General features: G+C 43.8%; 1 protein-coding gene and 1 pseudogene across 7 annotated transcripts in view; one reads left to right on the forward strand and one right to left on the reverse strand.

Moving 5' to 3' along the window:
* LOC147021813 (zinc finger protein 385D-like) overlaps positions 1-23,339 on the reverse strand; it is a 406,813-nt gene that overhangs the window by 111,439 nt on the left and 272,035 nt on the right. For all 7 annotated transcript variants that reach the window (XM_085892201.1, XM_085892198.1, XM_085892200.1 and 4 more), the window contains 2 exons: positions 9,744-10,025; positions 1,394-1,539 (listed from right to left, as the gene is read on the reverse strand). In XM_085892201.1, coding sequence (XP_085748327.1) covers positions 1,394-1,539; positions 9,744-10,025 — 428 coding nt within the window. The remainder of the gene's footprint in view (positions 1-1,393; positions 1,540-9,743; positions 10,026-23,339) is intronic.
* Positions 16,358-21,370, forward strand: LOC147021814 (uncharacterized; annotated as a pseudogene).

Here is a 23,339-nt window from a genome sequence, read left to right on the forward strand (position 1 = left end):
GTGGAAAGCTTTGAGTTGGTGATGATAACATAAAGGAGTTACTGTATGCAGGATGTGTGTGGGGAGAGGGGAGAGTATGGTGCAAAGAGTGTTTGGAGGAGATGGGTGGGAGAGTTCAACACCAGGATAAATGTGGAAGACTACAAGGTTATGAATCTGCTTGTGGTGAGCAAAAAGCAGGTGCTGTTGCACAACTTCTTGCTGAGACTGTCACAGACTGATTCTGCCAACTGCAGGCAGGACACAACAGCACCGTCCCAACAGTCAGGGAACTTTTATGAATGCCTGATAGACAGTTAAGACCTAAGAATGCCTAAGAAAGGACTTCCTGTCATATTTATGGGCAACATTCATTTCAGGAAACCACTTCAGAGATGTGCTCTGACAAAGGTAGGTCATGACTCATGGTTATGCCATTATGCTCCCAAAACGTAATCTCAGCTGTAAGTTGATCTTGAAGTAAAAAGAGAATTTTCCAGATGATTCTTGTACTAGATAAAAGTTGGAACACCAGCCTCCAGGAGTAGAAAAGAAGGGTTCAGAACAACACACTATTTGCACATGGGAATTCTGATTGTCAGACAGAAATATCTCATCGAATGGAATTCCTACTTTTAGTTTCTTAACTAAACAAAATTTAAGGGTTAAGGAAAAGCAATTTGATAGGCCTGGAAGGGTATCACACTGACAGTGGAGCAGTGAAGATAGGATCTCAGAGAAAGGTTCTGGCCCATAAAAGAGAGCAATACTCCATTACACGAAGCATAAATGCTTTTGGTAAATCACAAGAAGTTCAAGGGTGCTAGGAAAGGACTTGGCTTATTGGGAAATGCCCAGTCTATAATCTGGCTTTTTTAAGGCGACATGGAAATATGGTTTTGTCCAGGAAAGGTCATGGTTGATGGTGAGACCTTTGAGTAAAATTAATTTCACTTCTTTCAAAGGTTGATATAGCAGGATATGAGGAGTAGGGAGGTTAGATTAAATTATCAGTTCTTCTGGAGAGACAGTAAGAATGTGAGACTCTTCTGGGTTTAAATGCCATGTTCGTAGTACTTGATGAGTTACTGATCTTCTCAAGGTTAACTGTGGGGTGTCTGTGGAGTAACAAGTCTGTGGTGTCACATATTCCCCAGACGACCCACGACGTGAGAAACTGATGCTCTCAAGGTAACAGCCATTGACAATGGAAAGATGACCTGTTCAAAACAATGTCTTAACTACAGTACATAGTGATCTGTGTTTTGAAATATTTATATAAATGATACATGATATCCCTATTTTAATAATGTAAGAAGCCACAATGATGCAAGTAAGTAGAAGGCTGAACAACACTTAGAGTGAGGCCAACCTGCCTCAGCTGGATTTATGAGTTTACTTTCAGGTCACAAACCTCACAATGAAGTCTTCGAGCAGACAGGGTCAAAGACGACTGTCCATCAGCAGGGTAGGGTGTCTTGTGATAAACGAAGCGTCTCCCGTTGTTTCGCAAGTATATCTTTATGTCCTTCCCTTCAAGCACGGCCTTGTGCCTTGCACCTTTAAAAGATCAAAGGGCTTCATGTTCAGTGATTTTCTTTGGTCAGTCAACAGAGCTGTTATCTGGGTGCAATAATTTATTCAGTTGAAAAACAGGCAATCACATGGAAAGTACAACAAATATTTTGCATAAAGGAAACAAGAAGCCTATATACTAGGTTTGATGAAATTATTTTTCCAGTCCCATTTGGCTCAGTTGCATACCCCACTCACCTACTCTTTAGGCAGCATGAATTACCCTCTCCAGAAGCTATTGCATTTTGATATGTTTGTTAGTTAGTTAGTTTGTTTGTTTGTCTGTCTGTATGTACTAATGTGCTAACATAGGCCATGAACGCCACATGGGAGTAATGCAACAAATGCCACTTGGTCTTTCTTTGTGGTTCATTAAAAGTAATAAAATGCTTAATGTTTTACATATTTTATTAAATTGTTTTAATACTTGTTTTATTTGATTTTGGGGATGGTTTGGATATGTATCGCTTTTGGAATGGCTCCGTCCACTGTCCATTTCTCCCCCCCCCCCCCCCTCCCACGATCCTGGCCTGGTTTGGTTGAGTTCACATTTACGTTTGATTACTTTTCCTAATAAAACGATTAACTTTCTCTATTTTTAAATTTTGGGTTGCATGCACGAGCCCAGAGACAAAGTAACTTCCCCAGGCTGGAATCACCATCATGGCATCAGCAGTTATTGAGTTGGGTCAGGCTACAGTTTTACATCGTTTTGAGAAAGGAAGAGGCAGAAGAAGTACAACAAATTGGCGTTTTAGCGATCTCTCGTTGTGGTACTTTAATGATGTATTCTGGCATCTTTTAAAATCTTGGTAGTTCAGAAAACGCTTGAGAAAAAAAAGGTATGGCTTTTAAATGCTTATGACTTCACTCTGGAGTAGTCTATGAGCCTATCATTGTGTGCACATTTGAATGAGCAGAGGTTTTTTCTCTCGTATCATCCCACTATATGGAGCACTACCATACTCCATGATAGAGTATGTTTATTGAGAGTAAAGTAGAGCGAACAGTGCGATATGTACACTCACGTTAAAGCTCTCAAGCCTGGGTTTGAATCTGGACCCAACTACGAAAACTGTTTCACAGCCAGGGTGATTCAACAATGTGTGTACCATCCCTCGGATTGGCGTCAAGTGGGCGTCCTGTCTGCTGGCATTCATTGGTGGACGTTGAAGATACCATTGGGGTTCTTCATGACAAGTCGATGAGCTATCACTGGCACAATGGACAAGTTCCAATTTCCTGCTCCAACCAGCAAAGGACATTGCATCAACGCACACCTGCACACTCAGCCAATGACTCAGCCCCCCAGCACTGTGCTGCATACGAACAAACAAATATATAAAGTACTATCACACCAGAGGGTCTGCTAATGCAAACCGTCTGAGTAAGAGGTCTTATAACTCCGCAAATGGCGAAACAATCTTTGAAAATCACTGCAAGTGGACAGCACTTGTATTACTATCCATGATCGAATAGCTGGAACTTCCATTACAATTCGATATTTCCCCAAGGGTGTACAATATGACCGAACTGGCAGTCTTTCCCGTGCTCGAGAAGGGAAAGGCAGGAAATTGCTTCTTATAAATGATTGTTTATGAAATGAAATGAGAGACAGGGAGCCGAGACAACAACATTTAACAGATCTTCGGGAAAAAAACAATGAATAATGGAGGGACGACAAAAACTTAATGTAACAGGAAACTAACACCCCTATGGTGCCAATCTCATAAACTCCAACACTGTACAATGGGGAGACGGGTAAGGATTTCACAATGTCTTTGAGCGCCTTTGTTCTGCCACCGGACTCCATGACAGGAGGCTTGGCACTCTCCGCAGCACTATGGGGTGCTCGAGCAGGGACATATGCAAAGTGCTAACAGCTTGCAATCGTCCCATTCTGGAGACTCTTGTGAATTTCATTCAATTTGTTGTGACTTCAACTGCTGTACTCTGCAACTCTCCAGCTCTCAACTGCCATGCATAAGTGCGAACCCAACTTTTATCCCTTCCCACGGAGCCTGCCCGGCTCGGCCATTGGCAACTTTTTTTGTTTTTGTATACAATGTCAAGGCTCGTGTAAGAGAACATATAACTCACAGAACATATAATAAGGGGAGCAAGAGTCAAGGGGGAGGGGGGGAGGGAAGCATAAAACAGTGGGGAAGAGTGACAATCAGAGATAAGGGGAAGGCAGAGGGATGGGGTAGGGTACACGGGGTAAACAAGATCGTACTACAGGGAATATGAAGGAGGTGGGTTGGGGTAAATTAACGGGGGTAGAAAAGATGAAGGCTTTGGATAGGGGATGATATTTGATGGGGGTAAACAGCAGTTTTGAAGACCTGGAGGGAGGAGTGGGATTGAATAGTGTGTGGGAGTTTGTTCCAGAGGTAGAAAAAAAGAGGAATGAAAGAATGAAGATGAGCAAGTTTCACCAGAAGGGGTAAATTTGGCAGACCTTGAATGCCCTGCGGAAATGTAGGGGGGGATAGAGCACAGAAAGAGCAAAGGGGGGGCAGCAAGGCTGGAGAGGAGATGGTAGAAGATAGAAAGACCATTGACCTGCCTGCAGTGAGAGAGAGAGCGTAAGAGACCCAACGACTCGGTTTCATTGCAGAAGATACCAATGATCCAAAAAGCCTTGGTTCCCACAGCATGAAGTTGAGAGAGGTGTGAGGCAGGAGCACCACCCTAGAGAAGAGAGCAGTACTCCATCAGGCTGCAGATGAATGCTTTGTATGTGGTTAGAAGCTCAGGTGTGCCAAGGTAGAACTTTGCATGATGTAGGATGTTCAGTCAGCAACTGGCTTTGCAGGCCAGCTTGGAAATGTCACTTTCCCAGGAAAGATTATGACAGATAGTGAAACCCAAAAGCTCCACTGAAAGGACTTCTTCAAGGTGATTGTTAAGAAAGTAGATTTGGGTTTTTCTCGATGGTCCTTTCAGAGAGACATAGTGAGTGTGAGATTTGTCAGGATTGAAAGATATGTTCTAAGGGTTTGACCAGCTTGTGATTTTATCCAGGTCTGCAGAGATCTGCTTGATATTCCTGGGGGAGGGAGGGGGTGAGGGGCATTCTGTGCTCCAACTTCCTCAGCCCTGTTCATGCCATTAATGGTCCACCCTAGCCAGGACTTTTATGAATGCCTGATAGACAGTTAAGACCTAAGAATGCCTAAGAAAGGACTTGACTCCCTGTCATATTTATGGGCAACATTCATTTCAGGAAACCACTTCAGAGATGTGCTCTGACAAAGGTAGGTCATGACTCATGGTTATGCCATTATGCTCCCAAAACGTAATCTCAGCTGTAAGTTGATCTTGAAGTAAAAAGAGAATTTTCCAGATGATTCTTGTACTAGATAAAAGTTGGAACACCAGCCTCCAGGAGTAGAAAAGAAGGATTCAGAACAACACACTATTTGCACATGGGAATTTGGCGGGTCTGTGGGAGGTTTATTTGTCCATTGCCAAAGCGCTATTCAGTCCTGTGCTTGCTTACCTCTCATCCATGCTTGACCTTACCTGGCAGGAAGGTGAGTATAATTTATAATTTTAGCACAATGCTAGCTAGTCTCTATTGGTAACAACACCTTCGTCGGTGCACATATAAACGGCACTAACTAAAACGGCACTCGGTCAGATGCATACCTCCACCAGGCTGAACAGTTTACGGTTTGTATCCCACTGATAGGCTGGATCTGGATCCGGACCTGAACCAAAATCAAATCGCTTGTTCTTGTCACCTAACCAACTCACCCATCTCGTTTTGTCTTAACTCATCCACAACTTTTTGAAATACCATGCTGTATATTGTTTTTGGCCTTTATCACTCAATGGTGAAGAATCACTCAAAAAATTCTCGGATCCGGATCTGGATTGTCACCAAATTTTAACCAATTTTTCCTTATCATACACCAAACCTATCCACCAAGTTTCATCCAAAACCGTCAACAACATTTTGAGATATCATGTTCACAGACAGACAGACAGGGGTGAAAACATAAACTCAGCCCACCTTTGGTGGCGTCGGTAATTAGCTTAACGTTCACCAATTACATGGGAAAAATCCAACCTACTTGAACACATGCTTCTTCCTATTTTTAACACATTCAAGCTAAGCTTCTACCCCCTCACCTTTCCAGGTACCAAGTATGTACTACAAGTAAATAAAATACATATTATTGGAACCATAAAGTACATAATATTGGAACGTGCGTATGTCGAAAGTACTTACTATTGGGACATGAGTACGTCTGTAAAATACATATAATTGGAACATCAATCTAAAAATAAAGCTAAAAAGTTCTGTTTGTCTGCTGTATCAATATAAACTTACATCGTCGATGCATCTCAATATTTAATTAGAATTTGAAAAGATCCAATGTGATGATATTGTTACGAATTTGGAATTTGATTGCACACAACATACAGGTTCCGTTAGTCAGCTATGTCGATAAGTGCATGTTCCCTAGATAGCTCACCTTCCATTGTTTAAATGTTTTGAAATCGATTAGATGCACTGTGGATCGATTTAATAGTTAGGGAGCGCACAATGGAGACGTCCCTCCCCCTCTTCTGCGAAGAGGAAGAAGAACCCTGCCAACCCATGATGTCAACAACTCCCTCCCACCCATGGTTGAGTGGGGGGCGGGGGGGTGGATCACGAGGGCATGAGTCACGCCGGGTGCGGGGGAGGGGGTGGGAAGGATAAAGGGGAGATCCTTTCTTTGTTTGTGTGGGAGTCCCGTGGTAGGGCTTGTACTGTACTGAAGTGGAAGATGCTTAGCAGGCAGACACGAGCGGAAGGACAGTCGAGCCGAGCTGTGTTGTACAAATGCGAGCGCGGGCGTACTCTGCCCGGCGGCTCCCCTTTATTCCGTATTCGGCACACTCACGAGCCGGGCGACTCCAGTATTACTACGACGCCTCAGACGGCGCGCACACCCTATATCCCTTGCAGATACGATAACCACCACGACCACTCCTCCAATCATCACGCCCATCATGCATCATCATCATGCCCCTCCCCGTGGGCCCGCAGACTACACCACACTCCTCCCTCCTAAAAGTATGATTATTAAATGACCACCAATATAAGAAGCATTATAAGGACTTCGGTATAACAATCATGAAAATAAAATGAAAAATAGCGAAGGATAATAGCACACCACATCATATAATGTGTCGATGCGAGCGAGTGGAGCAGCAAAATGAGAAGCACAGCAGCACTACGCAGCCAAAACGCCCCCAGGCAGCCCATGCTGACATGCCTCTCGCCAAGGTCGTGACGACCTTTCGAGCCAACCTCCCCCGGCCCCATCAAACGCCTCCGGCCCACTCCCCCCAGGCAGACCCGACGTAGATAAACATTCCGAGGCCGGAAGCCCGCCGTCTGGAAGCTGTGGCGCCAGCCTTGATCGACCTTGGCCGGGGGCACTGAACAGCGCCGCTGGCTGTACGCATTTAATGCTCCAAAACAACTCACGCACCACAATCAGTTGAGACGCCAACGCCCGTCCAAACGGCCTTGAGCGAACACAAAGAGTTGCGCTCGCAATCAGAGGTGGGGGTAACGCCGACCAGGGCACCAGTCTTGGTTCCGAGTCGATCTCCGAGACCCACACGGCCGCTAGACGGGAGCAACTCCACTTAAACCACACTGCAATCATAGGCTCGTTATAAATCACTACGAACATTATTCGAAGTATTGCAAACTCATTTTTCCGTACAGCGCGCTTTTTTGATAAAATCCCAGCACATGACAAAACAAGTACCTGCGGCCTGGGCCAACTGGAGGCCAATAAACCTTCTTTATTCGCCCCCACATCACATTGATGATAACACCAACTCCATTGACTGATCCCCGCCAAATCCACTTTCACATGAGAACTGCTGGCATTTATTCCAACAATGTTAAACTGCATCACTAGAGCAAGGAAAAACACATATGCCCTGAACAACAACCCACAACCCACATCACGAGTCCGTTTCTTGGTTGCCGACTTGATGTTGCGACTCGCGACTCCCTCTAACGCCCCGGGCTCACCGCCACCTGTTGAAGCTGCCTGAACAACACCGATGCGCATTGCCTCACGAACCCTACCGAAGCGCGGGAACTCATCGCGAACGAAGCGCGGGAACTCATCGCGAGAGCTGATATGGCTCTCGCTGCTCCTGGAGCGCACATCACCGCCGCAGGCAGCAACGAACGGTGGCTCCCGCTGCATCGACGCGGCCCCCGCCGACAGAGCCTCGCCCTCGGTACTCGACGAAGGTCTCGAAGAGAGCACTGGCACATCAGGAGGCACGAACCGGAACCCGTTCCGACCCAAAAGGGTCCGGCTCGCCGGGTCTGGCTCGCCGGCATCGTCATGCCCCGGCTGCAGGCTGATCTCCAGGTCACTGGGGTCCCGCTGCGGTGCCCCTTCACTCCCGGTGCGACCGTGCTGCGGTGCCCCTTCGCTCCCGGTGCGACCGTGCTGCGGTGCGCGCCCTCGTCCCGCATCGCTAGGCGCGCGAGCACCCTGCGGCACTTGAGCCATCGCGCGGACTCCGGGCTGCACGACCTGCGGCACTTGCGCGGTCACCGCGTGGCCCTCGGGATTAGTTCTCGGCGATTACGCCGCTCGGAATCGCACACGGACAAGCTCGCCTCGGCGGTTTGTTCCGTACGAGTTCCGTCGAGGGTGGAATACCCCGCTAGTTGGATCACGTGGGTATTTAGGTAAATTGAAGATTGGCAATTGACCCTACCCCACGTGATCTGCCGATTGGCGTATTTCGGTTCTTGTACAAGGACCCGTCGCTCGGAGTTATCTGGGCAGCGATCTATATTCCGGGCGATCGGTCGGGCCGAATCGACTTGCGGCTCGGTTCAGAGCGGTGGGTTGGCGGCAGACCCCCGGCCAGTAACAATATATTACATCCACAAATGGCAGATAGCTTAGCATTTTATCTGAAGGAACGCTGCGAGGCAACATATGTGTTGGAACCACATCAGGATCGAACTTGGAAGTCGAAGTCGACACAGAGCCAGGCAAACTTAATGCTGACTGAAAATTATTTTACATTTCATAAGAAGATTATCATATATTTTTCAGATGCATTTCAACAATTTGACACATGAAAGTGGTGGAGCTAACTTAGTGAAACTAGCACATTACTCCTCGGGTAACATTTACGTGTTGTATCCCATTGATAGGTCGGATCTGCGTCCGGACATGAACCAAAATCTAATCAGCTTGTTCTTGTCACCTAACCAACTCATGAATTAATACCAGGTGGGGTTAAACTCTGCCTGTCATCCTTCTGAGGTCGGCAAAATGAGTAGCAGCTTGCTGGTATCCTGTGTCGGAGTAGCGACCCGTCCAGGATTGTGCCCAATAGCCAAGGAGACTGCCTCGGCAGCACCAACGCTCTGCACAGAGTATGGTCCCAATGGATGGATGGATGGAACCAACTCATGCACCAAGTTTTGTCATAATCCATCCACAACTTTTTGCAATATCGTGCTGTGGATCGTTTTTGGCACCATATCTCAATGGTGAGAAATCACTTAAAACATTATAAAATTCTCGTATCCAGATTCGGTTCTTCACCAAAATCTAATCATTTCGTCTTTGTCTCACATCCAACCTGTGCACCAATTTTTGTCTGAATCAGTCCACAACTTTTTGAGACATCCAGCTCACAGAAAAACAAACAGACAGATAGGGGTAAATATATATATATATATATATATATATATATATATATATATATATATATATATATATATATATATATATATATATATATATTATAACCTCCTTCCACCTTCGGTGGCAGAGGTAGTGACAATACATTTGGCACACAAGTGCAGAATATCTACTTCCCTTTGTTAATTTTATTGTCTTGTATTTTTTTCATGTACACCTATTATGTGATTGTATGATGTTCTATAATATATGACATATTATGTCCTTAAATACAATCAGAGATAATATAACCATATAACAGAATAAATTGTAAAACACTCCACAGACCCTGACAAAAATTCAAGCTGTTGAACTAACTTAATAGTAATATGTACTACAAATGATTACCACTCTTAGAAGTAGCAATTTGTCATAGGTAAACAAGAAGGAAAGAATCGTGTGTGAAGAGTAAAATAATATGTGTATCTACCTCCAGTGCAACCTTACCATTGTTGTGAGCCTCGAGCTGTGAAAAAGAGTTCACAGCGAGCTTGCAGAGGGAGCAGTAGAGAAGCTTTTTTGTTCGATACTCCCCCACCTCCGGCTCCGATGGCGAGGCGTTGCCACCACTTGAGGCTTCCACAGATAATCTACCACCCTCTGGTTTCTCCGTAATGAATCGACTCTTGCAGACCAGCTTGTCTGAGTGAATGGGGCTTGTACCAGGTGGGTAGATGTCGCTGCCGTCTGGCTCACAGTTTCTGATGGCTTGGGTAGCAGAACTCGGTTCTAGGGGAGGTACAGGGAAAAACCAAGGGGAAGGGGGTCGAAAGAGAAAAGTCATGCAATGTGCATGGTCCTGCCTAAGCAGCAACTGTTAATACTTTTACCAATAAGCACCGTCATCCTGGGTGTTTTTTCAATTGTGTAGGTGGATGCTTCAGCACAAAGCTGAATCATGCTGGGGATATATTGGTCAGTATAAATTGGGATGCATGGAGTTTGAAATGCAGCGCATCATAAACTTTATTGTTTCATGAAATATAAGACAGCTATGAGTATCCTGGTGCACATTTCCCAATTGTATTCATATACTACAGACATTCCTCCTTCAAGGAGGTTAAAAAAAAAAAGCATTCCAGATGAATAAGGAGACAAAAACTTAAGTCCTATATTGATCTCATATTCATCCAAGGGAGAGTTAATTCAGCCCTATATGTTTCTCTGCTTCAAAATGACCTAACCACATTTGTGGGAAAAGGTTTTCAACTTGGAAACATAATGGTTCATGCAGTATTTATTGTTCAGCTTCCCATATGATGAGAGCTGTCCTCAACTTTCTCCATTAAACTTTTGAAGATTGCTTCATTTTTCTAATTTTTCCACAAAGGCAACAAAGTGTAATGACATATCCCGGTTGTGTACAGGATTTAAATCGAGGGAATGATTTTCCATGCTGAAATTTGGAAATTCAAGCCAATGGCCAAAATTATTTATTTAAAAGTAGAGGTGATTTTCGCATGAAAAGTCAAGTATTTACACAAAGGCTGCAATTTCACTGGGAGTCAAAGAGAAAAATAATGTGGAGCACTTGGTCATTTTCTATACTGACATTTTAAGGGTCAAGTCTTTTCACAAAGACCAAAATGTCATTGGAGAGAGATTTGAGAATTAAGAAATCGTCAGGTAATACGGAATAACTGTTTCTTGCTCGACATAGGAGATAGTTTCACTGCTTCATGCTGTGATTGCCTCTGGTTAACTCACCATTTGGCTTATTGTTGCCATTTGGCCACTTATTCGCCTTTTTATCAATAATAAATAATTGGTGCCCCAAATTATCTGGCCTAATTGTTATGGACACAGACATTTGGTGGCCTCGCAATTTTCGGACACGTGTGAAGATGGTACAGACATGGAAAGGTCCAGAGTTCAACAAAATCGATGTTTGATGTGGGTGAACATATGCTAATGTCTGTGTTTCAATGTTTGACCACCATGTGTCCATCTTCACAAATGTTGGCATGGGGAAATGTAAGTCTGGATGAATAAATCTATTCATCTCAAAAGTTCCCATCATTGTGTTCACAAATGGCTGCATCAAAAACAATCCCAGGTGCAGAATATGTTGCTTTGGTTTTGTGGTGGAAAAAAAAACACCAAACGAAAACAACACAACATATTGCAAAATATGTCGATTTATAAAAAACGATTAAAAACTAGAGGGTGAGCAATCATCAGAGTGCAAAACCTCCGCCGCCAATACTGCTAGGTTACTCAAGTGAACCTGATATCCGATTCATTCAATTTGATGTCAACAGTGCTCACAGAGTTATAGTTTGCAACTTTCCCTTTTACTTTTAACTTTTACATACTCAATTCATTCGTCATAACTAGATTCCTTGAGACAGAAATTGATTTTACGTGGGTATATCCACCTGAAGTTCCAAAATCAGCCGCAATTATAATTTTGGCATGTTTTTGTTGGAAATCACTTATAACATGTAGAAATGCAAAAAAAAAAAAAAAAAAATCGAAATTTTGTTTAAAAATAAGTTGCAAATTTTTTTTTTCTCAAACAATTTTTTTTTTGGGGGGGGGGGGGGGTTGGAAATCACTGAAAACATGTAGAAATGCAAAAAAATAAATTTCAAATATTTTTTCAAAATGGCCGCCATAGCGGCCATACTGGATTTTGGACCAGTCCAAAATCTAAGGGCATGATCCTTGGACCATACCTAATCCCCCCACCAAGTTTCGTCGAAATCCGTCGAGGAGTTTTTCCGTAATACTGTTCACAAACAAACAAACAAACAAACAGAAAGGGGTGAAAACAGTAACCTCCGATCTTCGATGGCGGAAGTTAACTAGTAATATTAAATGGTGATGAGTTTCTTGCAATCATACTAACCAATTTTTTTTTCATAAATGAAAAATATAGTGTGCCATGAAAACCAAAGCAAAAAATATATTTCGTAAAAAACAAAAAAAATCGATGTAAACAATATATAGAAATCAAGGAACTGACAAAGTTTGTAAACGGCAGACGTTTTACTAATGTGGCAGACATCCGAACAAATCAGGAAGTCACAGACATTCCAACTTTCATCTTTTTGACGAGAGATATAAAAGAAACATAGGGGCAATACTCCTGGGCGCTCACCTGGTCACAGCTGGATAAGATAACCAGAGAACCACTGGTAGCCGTGGACAACCCACAAAATATGTAAAGGGGAAGAAAGTAAATACCAATGGATTTTTGTTTTTTAATGCCATGAATAAACTTTAGTACACCACGGGTGATAAAGGTTGTAGTCAAGTTTCATCAAAATTGTGTGTGTGTCCTTTCGGAGAAGAAATCAAATTGTATTGATGGTCTTGCCTAATTGAATGACTATTGGCAGTTAATGGAATGGAGGTCAAGGTTAATGGAGCCTTAAAGTAGGGTCAAAAATAAATAATACAATAAGCAGAGCAAAGGCCCTGATGAAAAACGACTTCAAAGTGGATGATAAGGAGACCATCCCAGCAGGTTTTGGGGGCAAACCCCTTAGACCCCATTATTTTTTCGCGTCGTGAACAAACCTTAGTACATCACTGATGATGAATGTGGCAGTCTTGTTTCATCGGAATTGAGGGTGTAGTTTTTGAGAAGAAAGAAAATGCATATTTTGGGGGTCAAACCTCCCCCCACTGAAGACTAACTGAGACTCCGACATTTTTAATGGTGTGAACATAATCTTTGGTACATCATGGGTGATGAAGATGGTGGTCAAGTTTTATCGGAATTGTGTGTCGTTTCTGAGGCGAAAGCAAATACCTTTTTGGGGGGGGGGCAACCCCCATGGAGACCCCCTGAGGCCCTGATTTCTTTTTCTTTTTTTAATGCCATGAAAACTTTGGGACATCACTAGTGATGAATGTTGTGGTCAAGTTTCATTGAAATTATGTGTGTAGTTTCTGAGAAGAAAGCAAATACCTATGTTGAGGGGCCACCCCCGTAGATCCCATCAGGGCCCGATTTTTTTCATGCCATGAGCAAACTTTGGTACATCATGGGTGATGAAAGTTGTGGTCAAGTTTCATTGAAATTGTGTGTGTAGTTTCAGAGGAAAAAGCAAATGCTGATATTGGGGAGATCAAACCTGGACACACTTTGTCCCCTGGTAGACCCCACTATTGTAATGTCATAAACAAACTTTAGTTGCAACATACCAAATATCATTTTAAAGCCTGGTGTTGGCTTAGTGGTTAGGGTGGCGGCTTGGGATCCCAGTGTCTTGAGTTCAAGTCCCGTTGGCTGCTGAATTAACACTAGGGGGTTGACTCAGCCTGTCATCCTTCCGAGGTCGGCGAAATGAGTGCCAGTGTACTGGTCCCGGTGTATGCCCTGGTTAGAATAGGTGTACCATATCCCTGTGTGTCGTAAGAGGCGACCAGGGTTGGCGTCAGGAAGGGCATCCGGCCATAAAACATTGCCTCAAGAAAAAGCCAAACCCCTGCACAGCAGGGAAAAATGGCTGTAAAAACGGTCATTTTTTTATACCAAATATCATTTTAGCCAAGTATGGTCACAATCCAATCAGCAGTTTCAGGGAATAATTTCTTTTTTATCGACATTGTCAAGGCTCCTTTTTGAGCTAACACACAGAACATATAACAAAGGGAGAAGGAGACAAGAAGGACAGGAGAGGGACTCACAAAACAGTTTGGAACAGAGACATTAGGAGATCTGTGGAAGGGAGAGGGGTGGGGTGGGGTACATGGGGTAAACAAGATGGACACGGCAAAGAGACCATGTGAGACATAATCCGTGGCTGATGCTCACCTTGTCAGCCAGTAGGTATGATTGATGTTTAAACGACGAATGTGGTCATCATTGCTTAAATATTAATATGGTATGCCATCCTGATGAGCTGTAAATAAGCCCAAATTCAGGACGGCATGCCATTGAAGTCATCAGGACTCACTCTTATGAAGGAGGGGTCCAATTGTATGACCATGCATGGCCATGGTGTTAAGGCTGAGGGACATGTGAATGCCAATGAGACAGTCTTGTTGGACTGTGTACTTTTACCATGGGGTCAAGGTGCATGTCCCTTGCTGTTTAAATGTTTTGTTTTATCTTTTTTACATAAAAAGTTGCCTTCATAATGAGGGTAAATAAGCCCGAAATCAAGACAGGCAGCTCCTTTTGATGTTTAACCAATGTTGAATATATATATATATATATATATATATATATATATATATATATATATATATATATATATATATATATATATATATATATGTATGTATGTTACGGAACAGTCTAACATATAATTGTGCTGTAGATGAAAGTTAATGGTAATGTGGGTGAAAACGTTTTGCACTGTGGTAAAATAATTATTTTCTGCAAAAGGAATTCACAGCTTGTGGGTGGCGAAAGCTGTGTAATGTCCAAGTTGGCTTGTTTGGTCGCAATGAACCTTGCCAAGGCTGAACGGGCTTTGACAGGAACCACACCACATGAAAAGGGAAGGATAATGGTGCGTCAAAAAATGACAACAAAACGAGATAAGAAAACCAGACAGCAGCTGCATTGACCATCCCAGCAATTATCTATTCTGGTTCAAAGCAGACAAAAGGCTTGCTTGCAGTTTGAGAAAAGATATAAAACAAGCCAACTATTTGCTTTAGACAGGACAGAGGGAACATGTACACAGAGAGAAGGAACAGCTGTGTACTGGATTTCATGTGGCGAAATTAATTTTATAAATGTCTCACCCAGTAAAGGTGGAATCAGGAGTCTTCTGTATGTGAACCTGGAATTGCTCAGCAACTCCGTTCCTTGACTAAAGAACCGGCTTCACCCTGCTGTACACCAATCGCTCTAATACACTGGTCGGTCTACTCATCAAATCTGCTGCCCTGCTATTGGCCTGGAGATGACTTCAAAATGGGCATCTCCTCACTCGATGCATCGAGACGGCAGCCCACTTGTTCCTTCAGTCTCTCCTCACCTGCTGCCAGTACGCATGGTCCTTCACAGTGTGCAGTCCCAAGATTAATGTCTTACACAGCTTGATCTGTGGACTCGGGTTCATCTGCAAACTTCATTGACACAAGGCTTCACCCTCTGAGGACATTTGAAACGTGACTGGCCTGTCGGATTCATACTGTGCACACCCGCTGGACAAGATCCTTTTGAATGTGTTCACAGCTGACTCTTCACGCATTGATAACCTGCTGGCGTTAATGTTACAAACTGGTGACCTGAGATAATTTTGTACTTGTGTGTGTGCTCGAGTCACTATGAGTCTTGGGAGGCATGTTGTGCTTTTTTGTGACATCATGGCTTGTGGTACTTGGCCGAGATTGGTCACATGACAACATGCCTTAGTCCTTTCTTTGTGTCCCAACTCACTTGAGCAAGAGCGGTGTGTAAACCTGCGGCAGGGTCACAGTTTCCTCCGTGAGAGGTGACCTCGATTTTGCTGTGTGCCATGCCTCCAGCATCACTGGATGGAACATCACGACATCATCCATCCCACGTAACTCCCGCAGGGCTCGTCGACATGCTGGGTTCAAGTTGAGTGTGTCACGGCTGAGGCGAGGAGGACAAAGCAGGATTACGGCCACACATGATCTCACCACATTCTTGGCAACGCCAGTTAGAGCCGTCTCCACATAAGATATAATTGCAACGTTTGGAATCACACCAGGGGGAGATTGCGAAGTTAAAGCCTTTTTGTAATACACTTGCTTGTGCCTTTGTGAGCCACTTTGCAGAAATGTTAACCACTCATCAGTCCTGCAGGGAGGTGAAAGGGTTTGTATTCTGCAATGGGATGGATGGTGTCATGATGGTCCCGGTATATAAGGGCTGTGCAACTGTGGTCTTGGATGCAGGACCTCTTGTCTGATACAAACACATATGAGCCTCGAACCACCAACCCAACAGGGAAGGAAGAATGCATGCTGAACTCACTGCTTGGAAAGATTCCAAAAAGCAGGAAGATTTTCGAGGATTAAATACTTACGTGTATGCAGCAGCAATGGCATTGCTCCAAGGGCCTATGGTTTTCCCAAATTCCATAAGGAAGGAGCTCCCTTATGATTCATTGTATCCTGCATCGATGGACCATCTGATGCTCTCTCTAAGCTTATGGTGAATATTCTCAAATACCTTGTGTGAAGAACTCAACAAAATAAATAAATAATACAATAAACAACAAATAATAACGTGCACCCCCAATAAAGGGGAGATGAGGAGAAAAAGAGCACTGAATTTGCAGAGCGTGTGAAAGGAATTACAATCAAGCCACACAAAACGACGGTATAACTTGATGTCATCTCGTTGTTTAAAAATGTGCCCGTAGCACTGGCAGTTGAGGTCGCTGGACAGAGTTTAATGGAGAATGAATGCTGGAAACAGGCCAAGGGCACACTAAGTACAAAAGACGTATGCGATCTGCACGGAGTTTATCTTTCATCCACCTATTTCGTCTTTGGCGGGGTCTACTATCGGCAGGTTTTCGGCAATGCCACGGGCTTCCACGTCTTAGTCGTGGTGGCTAATATGGTTATGGAAGAACTGGAGATGTGTGCCACCTCATCACTTCGAATGCATCCTCGCATCTGGCTTTGTTATGTCAATGACACCTTCGTCATCTGCTCCAGCGAGGCTGTAAATAACATCCACAATGGCATTAATGGGATATGTTCATCCATTAATTTAACTTGCAAAGAGGAACTAAATGGAACCCCAACGGAACTCTTAACACCAGAGTGTACAGAAAACCTACGCAGACTGACTGTTACCTCAAATTTGAGTCATGCCACTCGATGTACCACAAACGGATGGTGATTCCTACCCTCATGATAGAAGCATGACACCATTCATACACATATGCCCCCCCACCCCCGCTGTGCCTGCGATTTGTCCCCACCATATTTCGGCAGGGCGCTCAAGGTCCGCTAACAACCCCCTTCTGGTAAAACTACCAAAATCACGAATCACTGCTCACCTTTACTCTTTCATTCCTCTTTTTTCCCACCTGTGGAATAAACTCCCTCATTCTATTCATTCCCATAGACCGGGAATCATTCCCATAGATTCCCGGTCTCAACAAGAGAAATGTGGAAGGGCAAATGGTGGTAGAGTTTGCAAAAAGAATGGAAATGGCAGTGGTAAACACATATTTCAAGAAGAAGGAGGAACACAGGGTGACATACAAGAGTGGAGGAAAGTGCACACAGGTGGATTACATCTTAAGTAGGAGATGCAACCTGAAAGAGATTAGTGACTGTAAGGTTGTGGCAGGGGAGAGTGTAGCTCGACAGCATCGATTGGTGGTCTGTAGGATGACTTTAGAGGTGAGGTTGAGGAAGAGAGTGAGGGCTGAACCAAGGACCAGATGGTGGAAGCTGAAGGAGGAAGACTGTTGCGTGAAATTTAGGGAGGAGGTGAGACAGGCGTTGGATGGTGGTAAAGATGGGTGGGACGATTGGGCAACGACAGCAGAAGTTGTGAGGGAGATAGCTAGGAAGGTACTTGGTGTGACATCTGGACAGAGGAAGGAAGATAAGGAGACTTGGTGGTGGAACGAGGAAGTACAGGAAAGTATAAGGAAGAAGGGGTTGGCGAAAAAGAAGTGGGATAGTCAGAGAGATGAAGAAAGTCGGCAGGAGTACAAGGAGTGGCGTCGAAAAGCAAAAAGAGAGGTGGCTAAGGCCAAGGAAAAGGCATATGACGAGCTGTATGAGAAGTTGGATACAAAAGAAGGGGAAAAGGATTTATACCGATTGGCAAGACAGAGGGACCGAGCTGGGAAGGATGTGCTGCAGGTTAGGGTGATAAAGGACGCAAATGGGAATGTGCTGACGAGCGAGGAGAGTGTGTTGAGAAGGTGGATGGAGTACTTTGAGGAGCTGATGAATGAAGAAAATGAGAGAGAGAGAAGGTTGGAAGAGGTGGAGATAGTGAATCTGGAAGTGGGGTGGATCAGTAAGGATGAAGTGAGGACTGCTATGAAGAAGATGAAAAGTGGAAAGGCGGTTGGCCCAGATGGTATACCAGTGGAGGCATGGAAGTGCTTAGGAGAGATGGCAGTGGGGTTGTTAACCAGATTGTTTAATAAAGTCTTGGAAAGTGAGAGGATGCCGGAGGAGTGGAGATTAAGTGTACTGGTTCCGATTTTCAAGAACAAGGGTGATGTGCAGAGCTGTGGAAATTACAGAGGGATAAAGTTGTTAAGCCACACCATGAAGTTGTGGGAAAGAGTAGTGGAAGCTCGGTTGAGAGGAGAGGTGATGATCTGTGAGCAGCAATATGGGTTTATGCCAGGAAAGAGCACCACTGATGCGATGTTTGCTTTGAGAATGTTGATGGAGAAGTATAGGGAAGGCCAGAAAGAGTTACATTGTGTGTTTGTGGATTTAGAGAAAGCTTATGATAGGGTGCCAAGAGAGGAGTTGTGGTATTGTATGAGGAAGTCGGGACTGTTGGAGAAGTATGTGAGGATCGTGCAGGATATGTATGAGGACAGTGTGACAGCGGTGAGGTGTGCGCTAGGAATGACGGACCGGTTTAAGGTTAAAGTGGGATTGCACCAAGGATCGACTCTGAGCCCTTTCCTGTTTGCAATGGTGATGGACAGGTTGACGGACGAGATCAGACTGGAGTCTCCATGGACCATGATGTTCGCGGATGACATCATGATCTGTAGGGAGAGTAGGGAGCAGGCTGAATCGAGCCTAGAGAGGTGGAGGTACGCACTGGAGAGAAGGGGAATGTTAGTCAGTAGGAGTAAGACGGAGTACATGTGCGTAAATGAGAGGGAGGGTGGTGGTATGGTGCAGTTGCAAGGAGTTGAGGTGGGGAAGGTGGATTGGTTTAAATACTTGGGATCAACTGTCCAAAGTAACGGAGAGTGTGGGAGAGAAGTGAAAAAGAGAGTGCAGGCAGGATGGAGTGGGTGGAGAAGAGTTGCAGGAGTGATTTGTGACAGAAGGGTAGCTGCAAGAGTGAAGGGGAAAGTATACAAGACGGTAGTGAGACCAGCTATGTTGTATGGTTTGGAGGCGGTGGCGCTAACAAAAAGACAGGAAGCAGAGCTGGAGGTGGCAGAGTTAAAGATGCTGCGATTCTCGTTGGGAGTGACGAGGATGGACAGGATAAGAAATGAGTGTATTAGAGGGAGAGCGCAGGTAGGACGGTTTGGAGACAAAGTGAGAGAGGCGAGATTGAGATGGTTTGGACATGTGCACAGGAGGGAAACGGAGTATATCGGGAGAAGGATGTTGAAGATGGAGCCGCCAGGCAGGAGGAGAAGAGGACGGCCAAAGATGAGGTTCATGGATGCGGTGAGGGCGGACATGCGGGTGGTTGGAGTGTCAATGGAAGATGTGGAGGATAGAGCGAAATGGAGACAGTTGGTCCGCTGTGGCGACCCCTAACGGGAACAAGCCGAAAGAGGAAGAAGATTCTATTCATTCCCATTCTTCCCTCCAGGCCTTCAAAACAGCTGTTCACCACCACCTCTTGTCATCCCCCATCCAAATCCTCGATCTTTTCCATCGCCGTTAATCCACCCCAAACCCACCTCCTTAAAATCCCCTGCTTTCCTTCCTGAAAGTCCCTGTAATGTCCATCTTGTATACCCCATGTTCCCCGCCCCATCCCTCTCCCTTCCACAGATCTCCTAATGTCTCTGTTCCCCACCGTTTTGTCCCCTCCACTCCCACCCATCTTGTCTCATGCCCCCTTGCTGTGCGTTGTGTGTTAGCTCTCATACGAGCTTCGACAAGGTATACAAAAAAAAATGGAGGGTAAGATGATGGAAATTAAACATTTCAAATGGGTATTAAAGGCCACCAGTTATCCCGACCATTTTGTCAAAAAAACCAGGATGGTTTTGGCAGCACCAGAGGCAGGGGAGACTCCGCAGAACTATTAAAAAGGCCTCTATGTGTTACCTTTTATACCTTGCATAACTCAAAGGATTGGCAAGGTATTAAGGTCAGCTGGAATTAGGGTAAATTTTTGATCCATGTACACCAACCGATAGGCCCTGAGCAATGTCTAAAACGGATTGGCCAGGAATGGCTGGTTAGGCATGGTCTGCAGTCTACACCATCCCTTGCATCTGTGGGGCAGAATATGTGGAAGAGACAGGCAGAACTCTGGGCCAGCGCATTACAGAACATCACCCTTAAGTGCAACTACCCTGAAAGGTCTGCCATTGCCAGGCATGGTTGGCCATACTCCTTATGGGACAATGTCAACATCTTGGCTACAACCCCGAATCAGGCGAGGAAGCAGATGTTGGAGGCATGGCACACAGCAAAATCGAGCTCACCTCTCAGAGGAAACTGTGACCCTGCCGCAGGTTTACACACTACTCTAGTCTGGAGGCCAGACCTGATGTCTGGTGGCGGAAGGTGCTTCGTCAGCGGGAAAGTTTTCATTGCTGTCAGGTGTTAAGCCAATAGAGATAGACCAATGCTCGGGTGGATGTAGATTCTGAAAATGGTGCAATTATTTATTATTGACAAATAAAGTCTCTTCATACATGTAGTCCCTCCCATGACATTCATGTAAAATATGCATAAATATTTTGCCTAAGGAAATGTTGGATGAAGACGATCTGCATATTTTCTTCATTAATTCATACTCACATATCAATTTAACATCAAATATATTCACGATACACAACAAAGTGAAAAAAGAGTGTCCTTACTTAAAGAGCAATCACAAGAAATGTACCTTAATGTAGCAAAAAAAAAATGTTCAGAATAACAAAAATATCTATGTATGCATAAAAATACAGATTTTGAAAAAGAAGACAAAGAAAAAGCAGCCATGAAAACACTGAATATTGACAGACAAATATTCAGTAAGTTGGCAATTATTGGTCCATCAATCTAGAGATGTAGACGTGAGAAGCCTTCTGAAATTTGAGTTAGCTCGAGTACTTCTCCAAGGTCCTCCAATTAATGGTTAGAGAAAGATAATGCACTCCCAGACCTCCCAAAATCCACTGAACCAACAATTGGAGTGACAGACTTGATGATGCTCCTTCGAGTCGTATGCACAGACACCGCATTCTGTAAGACCTTTGGAGAATTGTCCGATCAGTTGTTCAGCAGAATCCTTGGAATGAAATGCAAATACATTGCTGTAGTTTGTGACAACTATTCGAATGAAGAATCAATAAAGTCAAGTAAAGAGCTCGCAGAGGCAGTGTACAAATGCATGAAATCCGAAATCCATCATGTTTGACACTCCTTCCAAAACAACGGCTGAAGATGATGTCAAATGCAAAGAACAAAGCGAACACAGCAAATATTCTCATGGAAGATTGGAGTGCAAAGTGTGAAGACACGCTTTTGCCAGGTTGTGAACTGTACCTGTCGGGTGGATTCCATGACATATGGAAAGCAGTCAGAGTAGTTAAGGAATACTATAAATATGTCCCCGAGCTGTTAGCTAATCACAAAGAAGCTGATTCTTGCACGTTCCTGCATATTGCACATGCAAAGAAAACCTTAGGCATTGACAGATTTGTTTTGTGGAGCTTGAATTCAGACGTAGCCTGCATGCACCTGAGATACTGCTCAATGACTGGAATGTAGGAACCGTACTTGAAAACTGGCACTGGTCACAAGAAGAGATTTGTGCCCATGCACACCATCACAGCGGAACTAGAAGATATGGCACATGCATTGGCATCCATTTTCTCAGTCAGCGGCTGTGACTCGACATCAGCATTTAGTGGAATGGGAAAAGAAAAGTGGATGAAGGCTGTCACAGAACATCCACAATTGATGGATAGACTAATCACCAAAGGGTCTTGAAAAGATGCAACAAAGTTTGCCCCTGCGAATAAAGTGGCATATGTTTCTTTGGTGCCCATGATGTATACTGGACAAGATGAAGCATCTCTGGGTGCAGGTCACGATGACTTGTTCGCAAAAAAAACCAAGACAATTGAAAAACTACCTCCCACAATGGATGCTTTCAAGCAATATATAAAGCATGCATGCCAACATATAAGGTGAAATACCAGCTTTACATCTGGTTAAATGCTGCTGTTCATTATCTATCAGCATCTCCTGTCAACAATGGATGGGTATTGGATGACAATGGGTCACCTTGTTTTGAAGCTAATGACCCTCCCACCAGCTCCTGAAGCCCTTCTGACATTTTCCAAGTATGGATGTAAGAGCGACTCTAGTAACAGAAGGTGCAAATGTCGGAAATTTGATAATATCTGCTCTGATGCGTGTCTATGTGACAGTAAAGCACATGCAGCAACAGTGTTATACACCTCAGACAATGATTCAGATAAATAGTTATGACACTTTTAGATAATTTCATTTGGATTGTACCTGAAAGCCTTTGCGATCATGATGAAGAGGCAAAGTGTGGAATAATTAATAACTAACAAGAGAGACCAGTTCTGGAAAAAAAAAATCACAGGAATGATGCTCACCGAGTTTGCAGAACAGCTACTTATCGCATGAACTTTCATGATCAGTCTGCAAAGTCATAGCAAGATAGAGTATATGTATTGAGGTGAGTGGAAATACCATTATTAGTTGTTCATGCTGTATTCATTGTCATTTGCATCGTAGTTGCTTGAATAACATTGTAATTTTATTTTTACATGTATGATGACTTTAGCACTTATTTGCATCCTGTACTAACTCCATAGTGCTCATGTACAGGAAGGAGTATGGTTTAAACATTATATGATCCAATATGCCGACATGCCTATTCATATGTTTAATCAGGAAGGATCATTGTTGCAATGATATTTATCACTTTTTAGAAATCAGTCGAAGCTATTTGAATGGTGGAATCCACTTTCATAACAAAAATATTGAATTTGAACTGACTTTCATATTTGAAATGACAGTATGCTTCCAAAGCTGTTACACGTACAACACTTATTTCACATTCAAAAACAAACAAAAAAATCTTCTTGATATTCGCAAATTCTGAGCTTGCTTGATAAATTAAGCTTCAGTGAATGACACATTACCTTGAAACCCTTCAACTTAGAGTATTAAAGTGAACAAAATGAACAGAAATCAGTATGTATTCAACAGCAC

This window comes from Eptatretus burgeri, chromosome 8, assembly GCF_056783735.1.
Source record: "Eptatretus burgeri isolate ZD-2024b chromosome 8, Ebu_testis_v1, whole genome shotgun sequence".
NCBI lineage: Eukaryota > Metazoa > Chordata > Myxini > Myxiniformes > Myxinidae > Eptatretus > Eptatretus burgeri.